The following is a 19,014-nucleotide window of genomic DNA, read 5'->3' on the forward strand; positions in this document are numbered from 1 at the left end:
ATGTATGAGAAATACTGATGACACCGATCAAAGTCTGATCAAAATAATTGGTCCTTTTATACTGTACCAAATAAAAACGAACATCTGAATGGGGCCTCACACGTCAGTTTTTCACGTACAAGCGCTAGCCATATTTTTTACGTGTAACTATCAGTCTATGGAACTGCTCACAATTCAGAATTTTTCTCTGACCCTGTGGTCCGTGCAAAATGACTGAGACCTGTCCAATATCGATCCTAGTGTCGGATCAAAATTAGCATCACAAGTCTGTGGTCAGCGAAAAAATCTGACAGCAGTCATATGCCATCTGTGTGCTGTCCGTTTTTCCCTGACTGATGGATAGGAGAAGGTGGAGAAACTTTTTTTTTTTTCATCATCAGTGAAAAAAAATGATGAAAATCTGATCAAACTCCAATGAAAACGTGATGAAACCCTATCAATTTTTCTTGTTTTTTATTTTTTTAATTGCCGTCTGAATGACCCCTTGGTGTTTTACAACAGGAAAGAGAAATACTGTATTCTATGCCGGAAGTCTTTCTGTAGTGGATTATGGACTTTGCGATTTGCTCCCTCTGACGAGCAGCCGCTCCTCCTGGCAGTCTTTCTCTTGGCATCGAAGCTCTTAAAGCTGCTTTATATAATGTCTCTCATTCTCGTTATTAAGAAGGATTTTGCCACTTTAAAGATTAGGACGGAAGTGAAGCTGGCAAACAGCCCGGCTTTATGTGCAGCAAATGAGAGCTGCTTGTTGTTGGCGTGTGAATGAATACCGTAGACTGGGGGGGGAACGGGCGAGGGCTGGGACTGTATATAGCAAGAGCTTGGAAGTGACTCCTGCTGGTGGCCGCCTCCGTCCCACAGTAATGCAGCTGCTCAAGTTCTGCTCGTATATACTTGGGTTCTTTTCGAATGTTTTCTCCTTGGGTGTAATCCTGGCCGTCTCTCTACTGTTTCTGGACTTCATGAAGCGCCGGAAGAGGTGGGATCAATACCCTCCGGGCCCACCTTCTGTGCCTTTTGTGGGAAACATATTACAAGTTGACTTTGCCAACATTCATAACAACTTTAGAGAGGTAAATGGCCATGCTTCACTTTATATTTTTTTCTATCCAAAGTTTACTTCTGACTATTTTGCCTTCAGGCATGCTTAGGCTAGGTGCGTACTGTGCTTATCACCACCTTCTTATGTATAATCCGACAGTGGCCTGAGACTGCAAGGTTGAAGGCATCTACTCTCCGTAGATAGCCATTGCTTTTTGAGGTGTCCTACTGAATAGGAAAAAAAGATTGATTGTCTATTTGCAGAAAAGCAATTCACCTATTAACAATACTGTTTACAATTTTCATTCTGAATTTTTCACCTTCAAAAAGAGATAAATAAGTATTTTAACCGCTAACTGCTAAGAAGATATATACTGCAGATGTATCAGCATGATAACCTTTTTCTGTTAAAAAGAACAACACACCGGAAACCAGATTATTATCAATGGGTAATGTAATGCATCTGTATTATGCAGAAACCAATAACACAGGTGTAAACATGGCCTTAGCAGGATACCTTTTATGCAGTTTGCTGCCCAATGTCCTTCAGCTGTATGGCAAAAACATGGCTATCTATAGCCTATGTACGTTCCAGTACGCCATACAATGCCCGCTGCTCTGAGCTTGTAAATTAGTTTAATTTTCTTCCGAGGGGTTTATCAAAAATATTAACAATCCCCGTTTGGCAGAATAGAAACCATTTTTTCTTATTTGAGAGACGTGTGCAATATATTTTCATGACTAGAGAGAAAACCAATGGATAAGGGGGACAGTAATCCCAGAGGGTCAGATAAAAAATACAGCTGGATACAATAAAATTTAAAAAGGATTTTATTAGAACATAACACATAAAATTGTTTTACATGTGCATAATAAAACAGGAAAAAAACGCGAAAAAATAATGCATAAATGGGCCACCAAAAATAAATAAAAATTGATATTGTGTTAAATACAAAAATATATGGTGACCCAAAATTTAAATTAATGGCTAATTTAATAAAACCAGGTAAAACTGTTTCACAATACGCCTCATGAAAGAATGTGGTACAACAATCAATAAAAATGATACAAAAAGGTTGTTTATTATGCTTCACAATAATAAAGTGAAAAATGACCTAATGACTAAAAAATAAATATATATAAAGTGCAAAAAATGCGACCTAGTGACTCATTGTAATATATATAGCCATAAAGTGCAAAATTACCACACTAAATCCAAAAACATATGACCATAAAGTGCAACAGTGACTAAATGCAAAATACCACACTAAATCCAAAGTTATTTAACATTAATAACCATGAGCTGGACACTTCATGGCCTGTGATATGTGCAGAGTGTATGGAACCATGCAATGCCAAAGCCGGCAGCTAGGTGGCCAACATAAAAAATATAAGCAGTGAAACTGAAATAATATGAGTGGTGGAACTGAAATAATATTACCTGGTCACCAAATGAACGCGGTATGCCTGCGAAAACACGCCCCGACGCGTGTTTCGGATTAAAAAGTCCTTCGTCTGGGGGATGACATGATGTATGCAATTGTACCTTTTATAGTCTGGGGTCCGGGATGAGTGTGTGTACGGCGCATGCGATGGCGGCATCAGGGGTGGGAATGTCAGCAGACAGCTTGCCCAACTTGAGACCAAATGGATTTATACTCTTGACACCGTGTCCCCATTTGGTCTCAATGAGAGTCTATCTTTTATTCCTTTTCTTTAGTTCATGTGCTATTTTAATATTTGCTTGTTTTTTTTATTTTTTTAGCAATTGTGGATCAACCTTTATATTGAAGAATATTGATATTTTTCAACGTGTGAAGATGTGGAGATTTTATTTATGTATTGATATTTATATATGTATATTTAGTATAGTTGGTATTTTTCATATCATGGATTGTTGCCCATTTGATTATGGCATATGTATATCTGAAACTACAATTATTACGATGGGTCACTGATCCCTCAGTTAATGATATGCTCATGTTTTTTCATAATCAAAGTATAGGACTAAATAAAACCATTTAATACATATTATACATGCGATCATGCTACAGCACAGGTGCCTGCCTGCTGAATGTTTTTTTTTTTTCAATACATATAATATACAGTTTGTAAAATAGGGGGCAGGTCACTGAGGGATCAGTGACCTGTCGTAAGCCATCAGTATGAATACCTAAGCAGAGCACCACATAAAGACGCCACCAAGGAGCATGAGAAACTCATTAACTGAAAACTGAAAATAAAGATTAAAAAACAACCACAAGACGGATTTCATCACCCAGGTATCATTTTAATCAGTATAACAGTGCTGACCTGACACTGTCTATAGGTTACTCAGCTTAATCCTGCTGACAGGTTCCCTTTAAGAAAAAGGAGGAAGGATCTGCAGAACTCCCAAGCAGAGACTGGAATATCTGTTCATACAAAGATAAAAAGCTATACACTCCATAGAGGTGGCCTTTACAGAAGAGTCGGCAGAAAAAAGCCTTTACTTACAAAAAGTGGAAGGCTCATTTTGAGTTTGCCAAAAAGCATGTGGGAGACTCCCCAAATATGTGGAGGAAGGTGCGTGGTCAGATGAGGCCAAAATGTTTTTTTGGCCACCAAGGTAATTGCCATGTCTGGCGCCAAACCAACATAGCTCATCACCCCAAGAGCATCTTTCCCACAGTGAAACATAGTGGTGGCAGCAAAATATTGTGGAGATGTTTTTTGGCAGCTGGAATAGGGAAAATGGTTTGAGTCGAGGGGAAGATGGATGGTGCGAAAAACAGGGATATTCTTGAGCAAAACATGTTTCAGTCTGTCAGTGTTTTAATAATGGAACAGAGTTTCACCTTCCACCAAGACAATGACCCAAAGCATATTGCGAAAGCAACACTTGAGTGGTTTAAGGGGAAGTGTGTAAATGTTTTTCAGTGGCCTTGTCAAAACCCTGACCTTAATACAATTGAGAATCTGTGGTCAGTCTTGAAGATTGTTGTTCACTAGGGTTAATCATCTAAGTTGAAGAAGCTGGAGCAGTTTTGCCTTGAGGAAAGGGCAAAAATCCCAGTGGCAAGATGTGGAAAGCTCAAGAGAATTATCCAAAGCAACTTGCAGCTGTAAAGCCGGTTTCACATTAGCGTTTGGCTGGTCTGCGTATGGCTGCATACTTCTTCCCTTAAGCTCCGCCTACTTCCGCATGCATCCTGCGTCGTCCTGCATTTCTATCTTTAATATTGGGTACGCAGGGACATGCGTTGTATGCGGATGTATCCGTGTGTGTCGTTTTGACGTGCCAGCTCGTCTGCAATGTTGGGTCTGGTGTCTCTCATCTTCCTCTTGACAATACCCCATAGATCCTCTATGGGTTTAAGGTCAGGCGATTTTGCTGGCCAATCAAGCACAGTGATACTGAATTTTTTTTTAAACCAGATATTGGTACTTTTGGCAGTGTGGAAAGGTGCCAAATCCTGCTGGAGAATTAAATTTCCTTCTCCAAAAAGCTTGTCGGCAGAGGAAAGCAATGAAGTGCTCTAAAATTTCCTGGTAGACGGCTGCGCTGACTTTGGTCTTGATAAAACACAGTGAACCTACACCAGCAGATGACATGGCTCCCCAAACCATCACTGATTGTGGAAACTTCATACTAGATCTCAAGCAGCTTGGATTGTGGCCTCTCCACTCTTCCTCCAGACTCTGGGACCTTGATTTCCAAATGAAATGTAAAATGTACCTTCATCTAAAAACAACACCTTGGACCACTGAGCAACAGTCCATTTCTTTTTCTCCTTGGCCCAGGTAAGACGCTTCTGTCATGGTCTATTGGTCATAAGTGGCATGACACAAGGAATGCGAGACTTGTAGTCCATATCCTAGATAGGTCTGTGTGTCGTGTCTCTTTAGGCAATGACTCCAGCAGCAGTCCACTCCTTGTGAATCTCACCCAAATTTTTGAATGGCCTTTTCTTAACAATCCTTTCAAGGCAGCGGTTACCCCGGTTGCTTGTGCTCCTTTTTCTACCACACTTTTTCCTTCCACTCAACTTTCCATTAATATGCTTGGATACAGCACTCTGTGAGCAGCCAGCTTCTTTAGCATTGACCTTTTGTGGCTTACCCTCCTTTTGGAGTGTGTCAATGACTGCCTTCTGGACATCTGTCAAGTCAGCAGTCTTACCCATGGGTTACGGGGTTAATGCAACGGAGCAGAGCCAGAAGACCACAGCGTCTGGTGGCTCCTACTCCACCGCTGAGAAGAAGCACTTCTCCAGTGTATTAAACGTGATTATTTCTTCCAGCAGAACAGGGGTTAATCGACCAAGTTGGAAATTCCTGCATTCAGCTGTTCTCAGTTAGCTACTCCTTTTCCCTATAAAATCTGGGCTCAATTACTAAGTCCTTGTCTGAGTTAGCAATTGCTGCCAGACATCGCAGTAATCAAAAAATAAATGGAGTTTAGATTAGATTAGATTAGATTAGATTAGATTAGATAAACTTTATTGATCCCGGAGGAAATTACAGTATTACAGCAGCAGAACAAAGATCAAGAACATTACAAGAACAATACACACTTTACAAAATAAGTCTATATGGACAGCAGATGCGGATAGACTGGTACTTGTAACTCACCAATTCCCCCCCATACACTTTGAACTTCATTTAGTCTTGGGATGCTTTACACTTATACATTTGTTAAACATCCCCACAGCTGTCGGAACAAACGATTTTCTATATCTTTCCTTTTTACACATTAGTTGGAGTAGACGCTTGCTGAATGTGCTCTTTTGCTTCGCAAACAGTTCATAGAGCGGGTGTGTATTGTTGCTCATTATAGCCTTGCATTTCTTAGTAATTCTATCCTCTAATACCTCCTCGAAAGTCCTGAGTTGTAGACCCACCGCCGCACTAGCCTTCTTGATAAGTTTATTCAGCTTATTCGCGTCAGCTGTGCGCACACTACTACCCCAGCATATAATTGCATCAAAGATTGCACTCGCCACAATGGATTGGTAGAACATTTCAAGCATTTTGCTACACACATTAAACGACCTTAACTTCCTTAGGAAGTAAAGTCTACTCATCCCTTTCTTGCAAACCTTCTCCATATGGCACCTCCAATCAAGCTTGCTGTCCAGGTGAACCCCCAAATATTTGAAATTCTCCACCATCTCCACATCCTGACCATCAATAGTGATAGGTAAGCAATCCTTCATGCACCTTCCATAACTCAACACCAGCTCCCTGGTTTTCTTTACGTTGAGTTCTAAATGGTTAGCCTGGCACCAGTCAACAAAGTCCAAAACCACCCTTCTGTATTCCTCCTCCCCCCGGTCTCTCTCAATACCTCCGACTATCACTGAGTCATCAGAGTACTTCTGAAGGTGACAAAGGTCTGATTTATACTGAAAATCAGCTGTGTATAACGTAAAAAGGAATGGCGACAGCACCGTTCCCTGAGGGGCTCCAACACTACTCCGCACACTATCCGATACGGCCGCCCCCAACCTCACAAACTGTGGCCTGTCCGACAGATAATCAATGATCCAATTCACTAGTCCCTCATCAACCGCCATTTCAACCAGCTTTTTACGTAATAATAGTGGCTGTAAGGTGTTGAATGCACTGGAGAAATCGAAGAACATGGCACGCACAGTGGTTCTATCATTGTCCAAAAAGGAATGTACTGTTTGTAGTAGATACGCTACAGCATCGTCCACCCCCAGACTCTGCCGATACGCAAACTGAAGGGGGTCCGTAAAAGCAGACACCCTCGGACACAAGTAGGCAAGTACAATTCTCTCCAAGGACTTCATCACATGCGATGTTAAGGCCACCGGTCTATAGTCATTATGGGAGCTCGGGAAGGTAGTCTTGGGAACCGGCACCAGGCAAGAAGTCTTCCAATACAATAAAATTAGTTATAAAAAAGCAAATTTATTGAAAGTAGAAAAAAGTATTAAAAATATCAATCAATAGTAAATCAAGGTACAGTAATAGTACAGAGAAAAAAGCATAGGGATCAGATAGAAAAAGGCTGCAGTGTGCTGACACATAACATTTACATAATAAAGTGCCAAAATGACATTGTTAGGTAAGGGTAAATGGGGGAAGTGCAGTCCACAAACAATGTAAACACCCATGTGCGAGTAAAAATTCCTATCCCCTCAAGTCCCCATACTTATAAAAATATCTTTTATAAGTTCTTACCCACGATTAGTTCCGAACAGGACACACGCCGCACCGCCACCGACGTGCCTTTCCGCACCTTGATAAAGCGTATCCGAAATGCGCGTCGGTGGCGGAGCGTGTCTTGTTCGGAACTAATCATGGGTAAGAACTTATAAAAGATATTTTTATGAGTATGGGGACTTGAGAGGATAGGAATTTTTACGCGCATATGGATGTTTACATTGTATATGGACTGCACTTCCCCATTTACCCTTACCTAAAAATGTCACTTTGGCACTTTATCATGTAAATGCTATTTGTCAGCACACTGCAGCCTTTTTCTATCTGATCCCTATGTTTTTTCTCTGTACTGTGTGAGGCAGCGCTGTAATTTACTTGGGGAATTCTCGCTTGGCAGCGAACAAAACACATCCGGCCCGGGTTTTTCCATAAACCAGTAAAGTCCATGCGGTTTATAATGCAGCATAAACCGATAGAAGCAATCAACAAAACTTCACATAAACAGCAGAGCGTCCATTATAGCTTCCCACTGTAAACCCAGTGTTCACACAGGTTGCTCAATATCCAGCATACAGGCTCGCTTATCCTCATTTATCTCACCCACGTCAGGGTCTCCACATGGTTCCGCAACTCATGCTGCAGACGTCCATATCCCTCCAGGGAACTTTCAGGCTCTGGCAACCATTACACAGGCTGTTAGCCAGGAGACAATCCTGCGCACGGGACCTTCCGCTCTGGACCAACCAGGTTCCTGCATTCACCACATGTGACCTACCCTGGCCACATTATATGGTCTATAGCCACGCACACCGGGTCACGTGACTATGACCTCATCACAGGTCCTTCACACACTCACATAGCCCTTTACTACAGGTGTTTTCAGACACACCCCTGGGTGGGTTTATAGGCAGCCAGATCGGCCCATCTCTCTAGTTACCTGGAGACTTCTCCCTTACATATTAACGCAGCATCTCAGCAATGTCCTTGCTGATCACACATACACAAGTCTCCATCTCAAAGCCACCCACTTTGAGATACCTAACGGCCATTCAACATTCTGCCATTCATCCTTTCTCCTGGAACCTCCACATAGCGCCCCCTAGCGGACACAGTAGTTACTACACCACAACTGTTACTGTACCTTGATTTACTATTGATTGATATTTTTAATACTTTTTTCTATATTCAATAAATTTGCATTTTTATAACTAATTTTATTGTATTGGAGTTTATACTCCATTTATTTTTTGATTATTGATGTTTTAGGAGTGTCCTATGTAATGTTGTGCTATAGACCCTACCACAGGGGATTGGGTCTATCTGGCCATTTTTCATATTTGGTTCTTTGTATGGTTTATTGTTATGAATGAGTCACCGTAGGAGGCAAAAGCAGAAATACAAGCTAAGTCCAGAAAACCAGAGAAGTTGGCAACTATCAGATTGCAGACCCCTGAACCTATCAACACAACTAGCAGTAGCCGTGGGGGGTTCCTACGATGCCCTAGACCCCTCGATCACAGCCGGAGAATTACATAGGCCTAAAGAAAGAAAGGGGAAATCTAAACTGCCCCAGAGCAGACCCCAAAGCAATAGGCAGCCCCCAACATATAATGACGGTGAAGCAAGATGAAAATACTAACACAGACAGAAAGATAGACTGAGCAAAGACGGGGCCCCAAAACTACCTAGATAGGAAAGGACAGGAAGGCTGCTGTCTGCAATCTGCCAAAACCCTATCAAAGACATAAGCCAACAAGCTGATATGAAAAAGGCCCTGAAGCAGCTAGGCTTCAAAAACTAAATCAGCACTCAGGTATTTTCAGAAGACAGAGCTAAATGAATTCAGCACACCCCAGCAGGGAATGGCAGAAATCCAGAAAAATAAAGCAAAACAAAGTCAAAGCACAAAAGCAAAAGGCCGAGCAGCAAACTTAGCTTTAGAGGAGCAGGAATTCAGACTGGTCTCCAAGGATCCCACAGAGAAATCACCCGCAGGGCAGAAGGGCGTCGGCAGCCTTATATCCAGTCAGTAACTACACTCAGCCAGTCATCATCATCAGCCTCAGGTGTTTGATAATCAGGCTCACTACCTTTCTTTACCAGAAGAGGGAGTTCCTCAGGCCTCAGTAATGAAGGGGAAAATGAACTCACAACAGTACCTCCCCCTTGAGGAGGGGTCACCGAACCCTCAACTACGCCACCAGGGCGATCAGGGTGAGCCCAATGAAAGGCACGCACCAATCTTTTGGCATGAATATCAGAGGCAGAGACCCAGGAATTATCCTCCTGACCATAACCCTTCCACTTAACCAAATACTGGAGTCTCCGTCTAGCCAGACGGGATTCCAGTACTTTCTCTACCTCATATTCCATGTTACCTTCAACCAATACAGGGTCTGGAGGTGCCACCCCCGGAACAACAGGTTCAACAAACCTCTTCAACAAAGATTTATGGAACACATTATGGATTTTAAATGTGACAGGAAGAGCCAAACGAAAAGAGACCGGATTAATAATCTCCACAATCTTGTAAGGTCCAATAAATCTAGGCTTAAACTTAGGAGAAGCCACCTTCATAGCAATATTTTTTGATGATAACCACACCATATCACCAACCTTAAACTGGGGACCAATGGTCCTATGTCGGTTGGAAAACCGCTGGGCCTTTTCCTGGGAGAGAGATAACTTATCCACCACTTGGTCCCAGATCTGGTGCATTCTCTCCACCACAGTGTCAACACCTGGGCAGGCAGAGGGCTCCACCTGCCCTGAAGAAAATCGAGGATGAAACCCAAACTTACAAAAAAAAGGTGACATCAAAGTGGCAGAACTAGCTCTATTATTTAAAGCAAATTCGGCCAAGGGCAAAAATGAAACCCAATCATCCTGATCAGCAGAAATAAAACATCTCAAATATGACTCCAAGGTCTGGTTTGTTCTCTCTGTCTGCCCATTGGTCAGAGGGTGAAAAGCAGAAGAGAAGGACAACTGAATTCCCAGCCTGGAACAGAAAGTTCTCCAAAATCTAGACACAAACTGGACTCCTCTGTCAGATACAATGTTCTCAGGAATCCCGTGCAAACGAACCACCTGTTGTAAAAACAGGGGCACCAACTCAGAGGAAGACGGCAACTTAGGGAGTGGTACAAGATGAACCATCTTAGAGAACCTATCACAAATCACCCAAATAACAGTCATCCTCTGAGAGACAGGCATATCAGAGATGAAATCCATTGAAATATGGGTCCATGGCCTCTTGGGGACAGGCAAAGGCATCAACAACTCACTAGAGCGAGAACACGATTTAAACCGGGAGCACGTCCCACAGGACTGCACAAAATTCCTGACATCACGAGACAAGGAGGGCCACCAAAAAAACCGACTCACCAGATCTCTAGTACCAAAAATACCTGGATGACCAGCTAAAGCAGAGCAATGAACTTCAGACATCACTCTCTTCTTCCACTGGTCAGGAACATACAACTTTCCACTGGGACAACGCTCAGGTTTGTCCTCCTGGAACTCTTCCAGAGCACGTCTCAAATCGGGCGAGATGGCAGAAAGAACTACCCCTTCGCCTAAGATGGTAGCAGGCTTGGTCACCACAGGAGAATCAGCAAAGAAGCTCCTAGAGAGGGCGTCTGCCTTGACATTCTTTGTTCCAGGAAGAAAAGAAACCACAAAATCAAAACGTGTAAAAAACAAGGCCCACCTAGCCTGTCTAGGGTTCAAGCGCTTAGCCGACTCTAGGTAAATCAAATTCTTGTGGTCAGTGAGGACCACGACTTGATGCTTAGCTCCCTCCAACCAATGTCTCCACTCCTCAAATGCCCATTTCAAGGCCAACAGTTCCCTATTCCCCATATCATAATTACGTTCAGATGGAGAGAACTTTCGGGAAAAGAAAGCACAGGGATTCATTTTAGATGTTACAGGATCCTTTTGGGACAAAACAGCTCCTGCACCAATCTCAGAAGCATCCACCTCTACCTGGAATGGAAGTGAGACATCAGGTTGCCGCAAAACCGGGATGGAGGTGAATCTTCGCTTCAGCTCCTGAAAGGAAGAAACAGCCTCCGGAGACCAATTTAACACATCAGCACCCTTTTTAGTCAAATCAGTCAATGGCTTGGCAATACTAGAAAATTTTGCTATAAATTTCCGATAAAAATTAGCAAAACCCAAAAACGTCTGGAGGGCCTTCAAAGAAGTGGGCTGAACCCAATCGTGAATGGCCTGTACCTTGGCCGGGCCCATTTCAATAGTTGACGGGGACAAAATAAATCCCAAAAAAGAAATCCTCTGTACTCCAAAAAGGCATTTAGATCCTTTGACATACAGGGAATTCTCCCTCAAGATCTGGAACACAGTCCGAATATGTTCCACATGAGAATCCCAATCCTTGGAGAAGATCAAAATATCATCCAGATAGATAATCAAAAATTTATCGACAAAATCTCGGAAAATATCGTTCATGAAGCACTGGAAGACAGAAGGGGCATTAGTGAGCCCAAAAGGCATCACCAGGTACTCAAAATGTCCCTCCGGAGTATTAAACGCCGTCTTCCATTCATCCCCATGCTTAATGCGAATAAGATTATACGCCCCCCTGAGGTCAAGCTTGGTAAACCAGCAAGCACCTTTAACTCTGGAGAATAGATCAGAAATCAGGGGTAACGGATACTGATATTTATCAGTAATTTTGTTGAGGGCACGATAATCAATACAAGGTCTTAATGATCCATCCTTTTTGGCTACAAAAAAAAGGACTGAGAAGAGGTGGAAAACACATGAGCCTCACAAAAGGCACACCGACAACCCCAACTCACCACAGACACAGATTTCCAATCCAAAACTGGATTATGAATCTGTAACCAGGGAAACCCCAGAGCAATAGTATCATGCAGATTATGCAACACCAAAAATCTGCAATTTTCTTGATGGTCTGGGGCGACCCGCATTACCACCTGGGTCCAAAACTGGGGTTTATTTTTAGCCAAAGGAGTAGCATCAATCCCCCTCAAAGGGATAGGCGTCTGCAGAGGTGTCATCGGAAATCCACAACATTTAGCAAAATCCAAGTCCATTAGGTTTAGGGCTGCTCCCGAATCCACAAAAGCCTTGGCGGAAAATGTGGACAGGGAGCAGATCAGAGTAATAGCCAGAAGAAACTTAGGTTGACCACCTCCAACAGAAAACGTTTCTCTCGTTTAGGACAGACAGAAATAATATGCGAGGCATCTCCACAGAAAAAACACAACTTATTACGCCTTCTGAACTCCTGACGCTGCTCTCTGGAAAAAACTCTATCACATTGCATAGGTTCAGACATTTGTTCAACAGGTGGCAACACCTCTCGTGCAGCTTTGCGTTCGCGCAAACGCCGATCAACCTGAATGGCTAATGACATAGAATCGTCAAGACCAGAGGGAACAGGAAATCCCACCATAGTATCTTTTACGGCTTCTGACAACCCCTTCCGAAAGAGAGCAGCCAAGGCATTATCATTCCAGGTAGTAAGTACTGCCCACTTTCGGAATTTTTGACAGTACAATTCTGCAGAATCACGACCCTGGCTCAATGCCAGCAGGGTCTTTTCAGCCTGATCAATGGCATTAGGTTCGTCATACAACAACCCCAAAGCTTGAAAGAATGCGTTCACATTAGTCAGAATAGGATCATCTGGTTTCAAAGAAAACGCCCAATCCTGGGGATCGCCACGCAGCAAAGAGATGACAATTTTAACCTGCTGCGCGGAGCTCCCTGACGAGTTAGGCTTCAAGGCAAAAAATAATTTACAATTATTTTTGAAATTCAAAAATTTAGACCGATCCCCAAAAAATACATCAGGTGTAGGAATCTTTGGTTCAGCAGCATGTGAATGAGCAAGGTAGGCGGAAATTCCCCGCACTTCTGCAGCGAGCTGCTCCACACGATCAGACAATTGCTTTATCTCCATTGAGAGAAAAAAAAAAAAATTCCCCCTACGGCCTCAGAGATATAGTGGAAAAATATACACACTTTTTTTTTTTTCTTTACAATTCTTTCCTGCTATTGAGTACCCTAGAATCTGCGGTATGGCGGGTGATTCTGTTATGAATGAGTCACCGTAGGAGGCAAAAGCAGAAATACAAGCTAAGTCCAGAAAACCAGAGAAGTTGGCAACTATCAGATTGCAGACCCCTGAACCTATCAACACAACTAGCAGTAGCCGTGGGGCGTTCCTACGATGCCCTAGACCCCTCGATCACAGCCGGAGAATTACATAGGCCTAAAGAAAGAAAGGGGAAATCTAAACTGCCCCAGAGCAGACCCCAAAGCAATAGGCAGCCCCCAACATATAATGACAGTGAAGCAAGATGAAAATACTAACACAGACAGAAAGATAGACTGAGCAAAGACGGGGACCCAAAACTACCTAGATAGGAAAGGACAGGAAGGCTGCTGTCTGCAATCTGCCAAAACCCTATCAAATTGCAAAAAAAGGGGGGAGACAAAAGCGTAATAGGGTCTTATCCACGTTACAAAGGACAGTATATCTTGAAATATGCTCACCTGGTTAGGATGAGATAAGAGCGTGTAGGTAGCGGCTGCAGCAGATCCACAGGTCTTCAGTGACCAGAAGAAATGATAAATCCAAAGGGAGTTCGTAGCTATATTCCGCGCTGCCGCTTTAGACAAATTCCAGGAGAATGCTGTATGATTGCAGTGGTTTTATTCTACGCGTTTCAGGGGTCTCATGCCCCCTTCATCAGGAAATACCACGCGTTGAACACAAAAGCTGCCTGCGATCTTATCTTTAATGAAGTCACTCATTCACTTTGCCGCGTCCTTCCAAACCTATTTATGTCTGTGATACCTGTTATGTATTTTGTGGTATTTCCTGATGAAGGGGGCATGAGACCCCTGAAACGCGTAGAATAAAGCCACTGCAATCATACAGCATTCTCCTGGAATTTGTCTAAAGCGGCAGCGCGGAATATAGCTACGAACTCCCTTTGGATTTATCAAAACCCTATCAAAGACATAAGCCAACAAGCTGATATGAAAAAGGCCCTGAAGCAGCTAGGCTTCAAAAACTAAATCAGCACTCAGGTATTTTCAGAAGACAGAGCTAAATGAATTCAGCACACCCCAGCAGGGAATGGCAGAAATCCAGAAAAATAAAGCAAAACAAAGTCAAAGCACAAAAGCAAAAGGCTGAGCAGCAAACTTAGCTTTAGAGGAGCAGGAATTCAGACTGGTCTCCAAGGATCCCACAGAGGAATCACCCGCAGGGCAGAAGGGCGTCGGCAGCCTTATATCCAGTCAGTATCTCCACTCAGCCAGTCATCATCATCAGCCTCAGGTGTTTGATAATCAGGCTCACTACCTTTCTTTACCAGAAGAGGGAGTTCCTCGGGCCTCAGTAATGAAGGGGAAAATGAACTCACAACAGTTTATATCAGACATAGGAGTAGGAGAAGTTGGTTTTGTGAAGGAGTGCTGGAGGAGTTTATTAGCAACTGTTGTCTGGTTTGCACGCTTGATCATTTCTTATACTTCCCTGTTTTGCTTTCTTTCCATTCCCTACACGCCCTGGTGAATACCTCTGTTATATGTGAGTATATTTTTTGTGTGTGGACTTTTCAGTTTGCCCTTGTCTTTGTTACCCTGTCAGGTTGGTGTACTGCGGTGCACAGTAGCACCCCCTCTTCCCAGGGAGGGAAAGGGGACAAAGGGCTAATCTAGGAGATAGGGTGGTGGAGACCCCGGCGTCTTCTCTGTCTGAAGTATCCCAGGGAACAGGGCGAGCTAGGGCACCCCCTAGTGTTAGGGCAAGGAAAGGTGCCCCTGGTCCCAAGTCACTCGCCAGTCGGAGCGTGACATTAACTCAGACTGCAATCAATTTTTCTGATCTGTGATGGATCCTATCTCAGCTCTGACAAGGGCAGTTGCAGCAGCTCAGTTTGGAGGTGGCGAATTTGCTCACGGTGGTTTCACAGCACCCTGTTACATCTGGTGTGGGGATCTTGCCCTCCAGGCAAACCACTGTGGAGCCCAAGGTTGCATTGCCAGACAGGTTCTTTGGTGGGTGTGAAAAGTTTGTTGTGTTCCATGAGGCCTGTAAGCTTTATTTCAGGTTGCGTCCGGTATCCTTAGTACAGAGGAGCAATGGGTAGGGGTTGTAATCTTGCTCCTTCAGGGGGACCCACAAGCATGGGCATTTTCTCTCCCGTTTGACTCAATCACTCCAGATGGTAGAGAGAATTTTTTCAGGCTCTGGGCCTTGTGTATGATGACCTTCACCACGTCTCCCTGGCTGAGTCTTCTCTACGCCAACTTCACCAAGGAAACCACCTGACGGAAGTATATTGCTCCGAGTTCTGGAGGTGGGCCATGGACACTAGGTGGAATGACCCGGCCCTCCATAGTCAGTTCTGTGAAGGCCTCTCAGTGAGAGTAAGAGATGCTGTAGCTCTCTATGAGACTCCTGACTCGCTTGAGGAAGCTATGTCTTTGGCAATCCAGGTTTATCGCCATCTTCACCAGAGACATAAGGAGTCAGCTCTGGGGGCGGGAGGTCCAGGGTTGAGAGTGGTCAGTACTGAGCCAACTGTGGAACCCATGCAGGTGGGTGCAGTGTCTCAACCTAGCAAATTGTCGGTAGTCCGGTGTAAAGGAAGTGTGTGTTTCTGTTGTGGCAAAAAGGGTCATTTTGTGAGCACATGTCTTTCCCAACATCTATTTAAACAACAGCCAGAAAACAAGTGGGCCCAGGTTGCGGCGAGGTTGGAGTACTCATTACTTTGGTGGTAAGACTAATTTTTTTTCTGCCAGCTACTTTACACATGGGTGGAATTAAGGTGGCTGTTTCTGCCTTCCTGGACAGTGGGGTGAGGTATAATTTGGAGGACGCTAGGTTTGTCCGGGACCAAGGCCTCATCCCACATACATTCTCCAGACCTATACCCATTATTAGTATTGAGCCTGCCCCCCTAAAGCAGGGGCACTTTACGCAGGTGGTCCATGACTTGTGGCTACAGGTGGGGGCCATAGATTATGATGTGTTAAACTGCTATGTGATTGAGGACTTGCACAATCCAGTAATTAATTGGCAGACACAGAAAGTGGTTAAGTAGAGTACATACTGTTAAGGACACTGGCTGGGGTGGATACCCAGTCTGTGCCCAATTACTTGTCAGACTTTGGGTATGTGTTTACTAAACAGGGGAGCCAAGAAATTCCCCCCATCATCCTTATGATTGTGTTATTAATCTGGTTCCTGATGCAAAGCTGCCCAAGAGCAGACTCTATAACATCTCAGGTCCAGAGAGGCATGCCATGAAGAACTATATTACGGAAAGTATGATTAAGGGTCATATCAGACCGTCCTCATCTCCCATTGCTGCGGGATTCTTGTTTGTTGAGAAAAAATATGGGGGGTTACATACTTGCCTGGATTTCCTGGAACTCAATGCGATCACTGTCTGTGATCCGTATCCATCCACTTTCCCTGATCCCTGACCTCTTTAATCAAATTGTAGGGGCAAAATGGTTCTCTAAGATGGACAACAGGGGGGCGTGCAACCTCATCCGCATTAAAGAGGGGGATGAGTGGAAGACTGTGTTCAATACGCCAGAAGGACACTATGAGAATCTGGTGATGCCTTTTGGGCTGATGAACGCGCCCGCCGCCTTTCAGCACTTTATTATTGACATCTTTATTCACCTGGTAGGCAGGTTCATTGTGATCTACCTGGACGATATTCTTATTTATTCACCTGACCTTGAGTCACACCAGGGACATGTCAGTCAGGTCTTACACATACTACGTGACAATAAATTGTTAGCCAAACCTGAGAAGTGTATGTTCTTGGTTGAGGAGATCACTTTCCTTGGATATGTATTGTCTGCCACCGGTTTTCACATGGATCCAGCGAAAGTCCGGGCGGTACTGGAGTGGGATCGTCCTGAGGATATGAAGGTATTACAAAGATTCTTGGGTTTTGCCAACTACTACCATAAATTCATGAAAAACTATTCGGTAGTAGCCAAACCCAGATATGACCAAGAAGGGGACGGACTTCTCCAAGTGGTCCAGTTCTGCCAGGGAGGCATTTGAAATATTGAAAAGGTGTTCTGCTTCTGCTCCGATTCTTATCCATCCTGACGTCTCTCAGCCTTTCATTGTAGAGGTTGATGCGTGAGAGGTGGGTGTGGGGGCTGTATTGTCGCAGGATGCATCTCCTGGTAAATGGCAACCATGTGCTTAATTGTCTAAGAAACTGTCGCCAGCTGAGAGAAATTATGATATTGGTAATAGGGAACTCTTAGCTATCAAATGGGCATTTGAGGAGTGGTGTCATTTTTTGGAAGGAGCGGTTCATCCGGTGATGGTTATCACAGATCATAAAAATCTGGTATACTTGGTCTTACACCACGACAGGCAAGATGGGCATTGCTCTTTACCAGGTTTAACTTTTTTGTTACTGTTAGGTCGGGGAGCAAAAACGTTAAGGCAGATGCCTTGTTCTGTTGATTTCCTGGGGGAGGAAATAAGTGCAAACCAGTTCCTATTCTCCAAAAAGGGGTAGAGATGGCTTCTTTATATCCCAATCTTGAAAGAGAGGTTGTTGACGCTCAGGGGGATGCCCCTGCTACCTGTCCACTTGGTAAACTGTTCGTTCCAGTCAATCTCCGTCTTAGAGTCCTCAGTGAACATCATGATACCGCGTTGGCCGGACATCCTGGGAATAAGGCCACCGTGGATCTACTTACTCAGCGTTTTTGGGGGCCAGGAGCTCATAAGGATTTTTGGGAGTATGTGGCCACCTACAATATCTGTGCGTGTTCTAAAACCTCTAATACTCGTCTGCCAGGGGCCCTCCAACCATTCGAGATGTCCAGCAGACCTTGGACTCATTTGTCGGTCGATTTTATTACGGACCTACCTGTGTTTGCAGGGAACACTTTAATCCTAGTGTTGGTGCACAGGTTTAGTAAAATGTCTAATATTATTGCTTTACCAGCTTTGATGAATGCCAAATCTCTGGCGCCAATTTTCATCAGGGAAATAGTTAGACTGCATGGGATTCCCATCGATATTGTTTCTGATCGTGGGGTGCAGTTTATCTCCAAATTTTGGAGGGCGTTTTGCACCCGTCTGGGGATCCATTTGTCTTTTTCTTCTGCTTTTCACCCTCAGTGTAACAGGCAGACTGAACGAGTTAATCAGAATTTAGAGACATATCTCAGATGTTTTGTGTCTGAGAATCAGGAGAACTGGGTTGACTGAATTTGCGGTAAATTATTTCTGTCAGGAATCAATCGGTAAGTCCCCGTTTTTCAAGGCATATGGGTTCCATCCGCAGTTCAGTTCTTTCATTGGTAATCGCCCTTCCAGATTATTGGAGGAAGAACGGTTTTCATCTTCCATTTCTACCATATGGCAGGGGGTGACTAATAATTTGCAAAAAATGGGTTCCAAATATAAGAGTGTGGCTGATCGGAGATATTTGGTGGGTCCGGACCCGTGTGTTGGTGACTTGGTGTGGCTGTCCTCGAGGAACATTAAGCTGAATGTTTCTTCTTAGAAATTGGGTCCCATGTTTCTCTTTCCTTATAAGATCTTAGTTTCGTTAATCCGGAAGCATTTCGCCTTGCTTTCCCATCTACCTGTAGAATCCATAACGTTTTTCACCGTTCGCTTCCGAAGAAGTATGTGGCATCTGCAGTACCTTCTCCTGTACTACCTTCTCCTGTCATTATTGATGGTAATCTGGAGTTCCAGATAGCAAAGGTCTTAGACTCTTATCT

At 43.8% G+C, this 19,014-nt stretch overlaps 1 protein-coding gene across 2 annotated transcripts in view; it reads left to right on the forward strand.

Moving 5' to 3' along the window:
• Positions 1–741: 741 nt before the first annotated feature.
• The window catches only part of LOC141098683 (cytochrome P450 2D15-like), a 110,393-nt gene continuing 92,120 nt past the window's right edge, over positions 742–19,014 (forward strand). Inside the window, exon 1 of one of the 2 annotated variants that reach the window (XM_073586646.1) lies at positions 742–1,073. In XM_073586646.1, coding sequence (XP_073442747.1) covers positions 864–1,073 — 210 coding nt within the window. In that variant the 5' untranslated portion in view covers positions 742–863. The remainder of the gene's footprint in view (positions 1,074–19,014) is intronic. The other variant, XM_073586645.1, reaches the window with a different exon arrangement.

Source organism: Dendrobates tinctorius, unplaced genomic scaffold, assembly GCF_039654945.1.
Source record: "Dendrobates tinctorius isolate UK_male_01 unplaced genomic scaffold, ASM3965494v1 ptg000094l, whole genome shotgun sequence".
Taxonomy (NCBI): domain Eukaryota; kingdom Metazoa; phylum Chordata; class Amphibia; order Anura; family Dendrobatidae; genus Dendrobates; species Dendrobates tinctorius.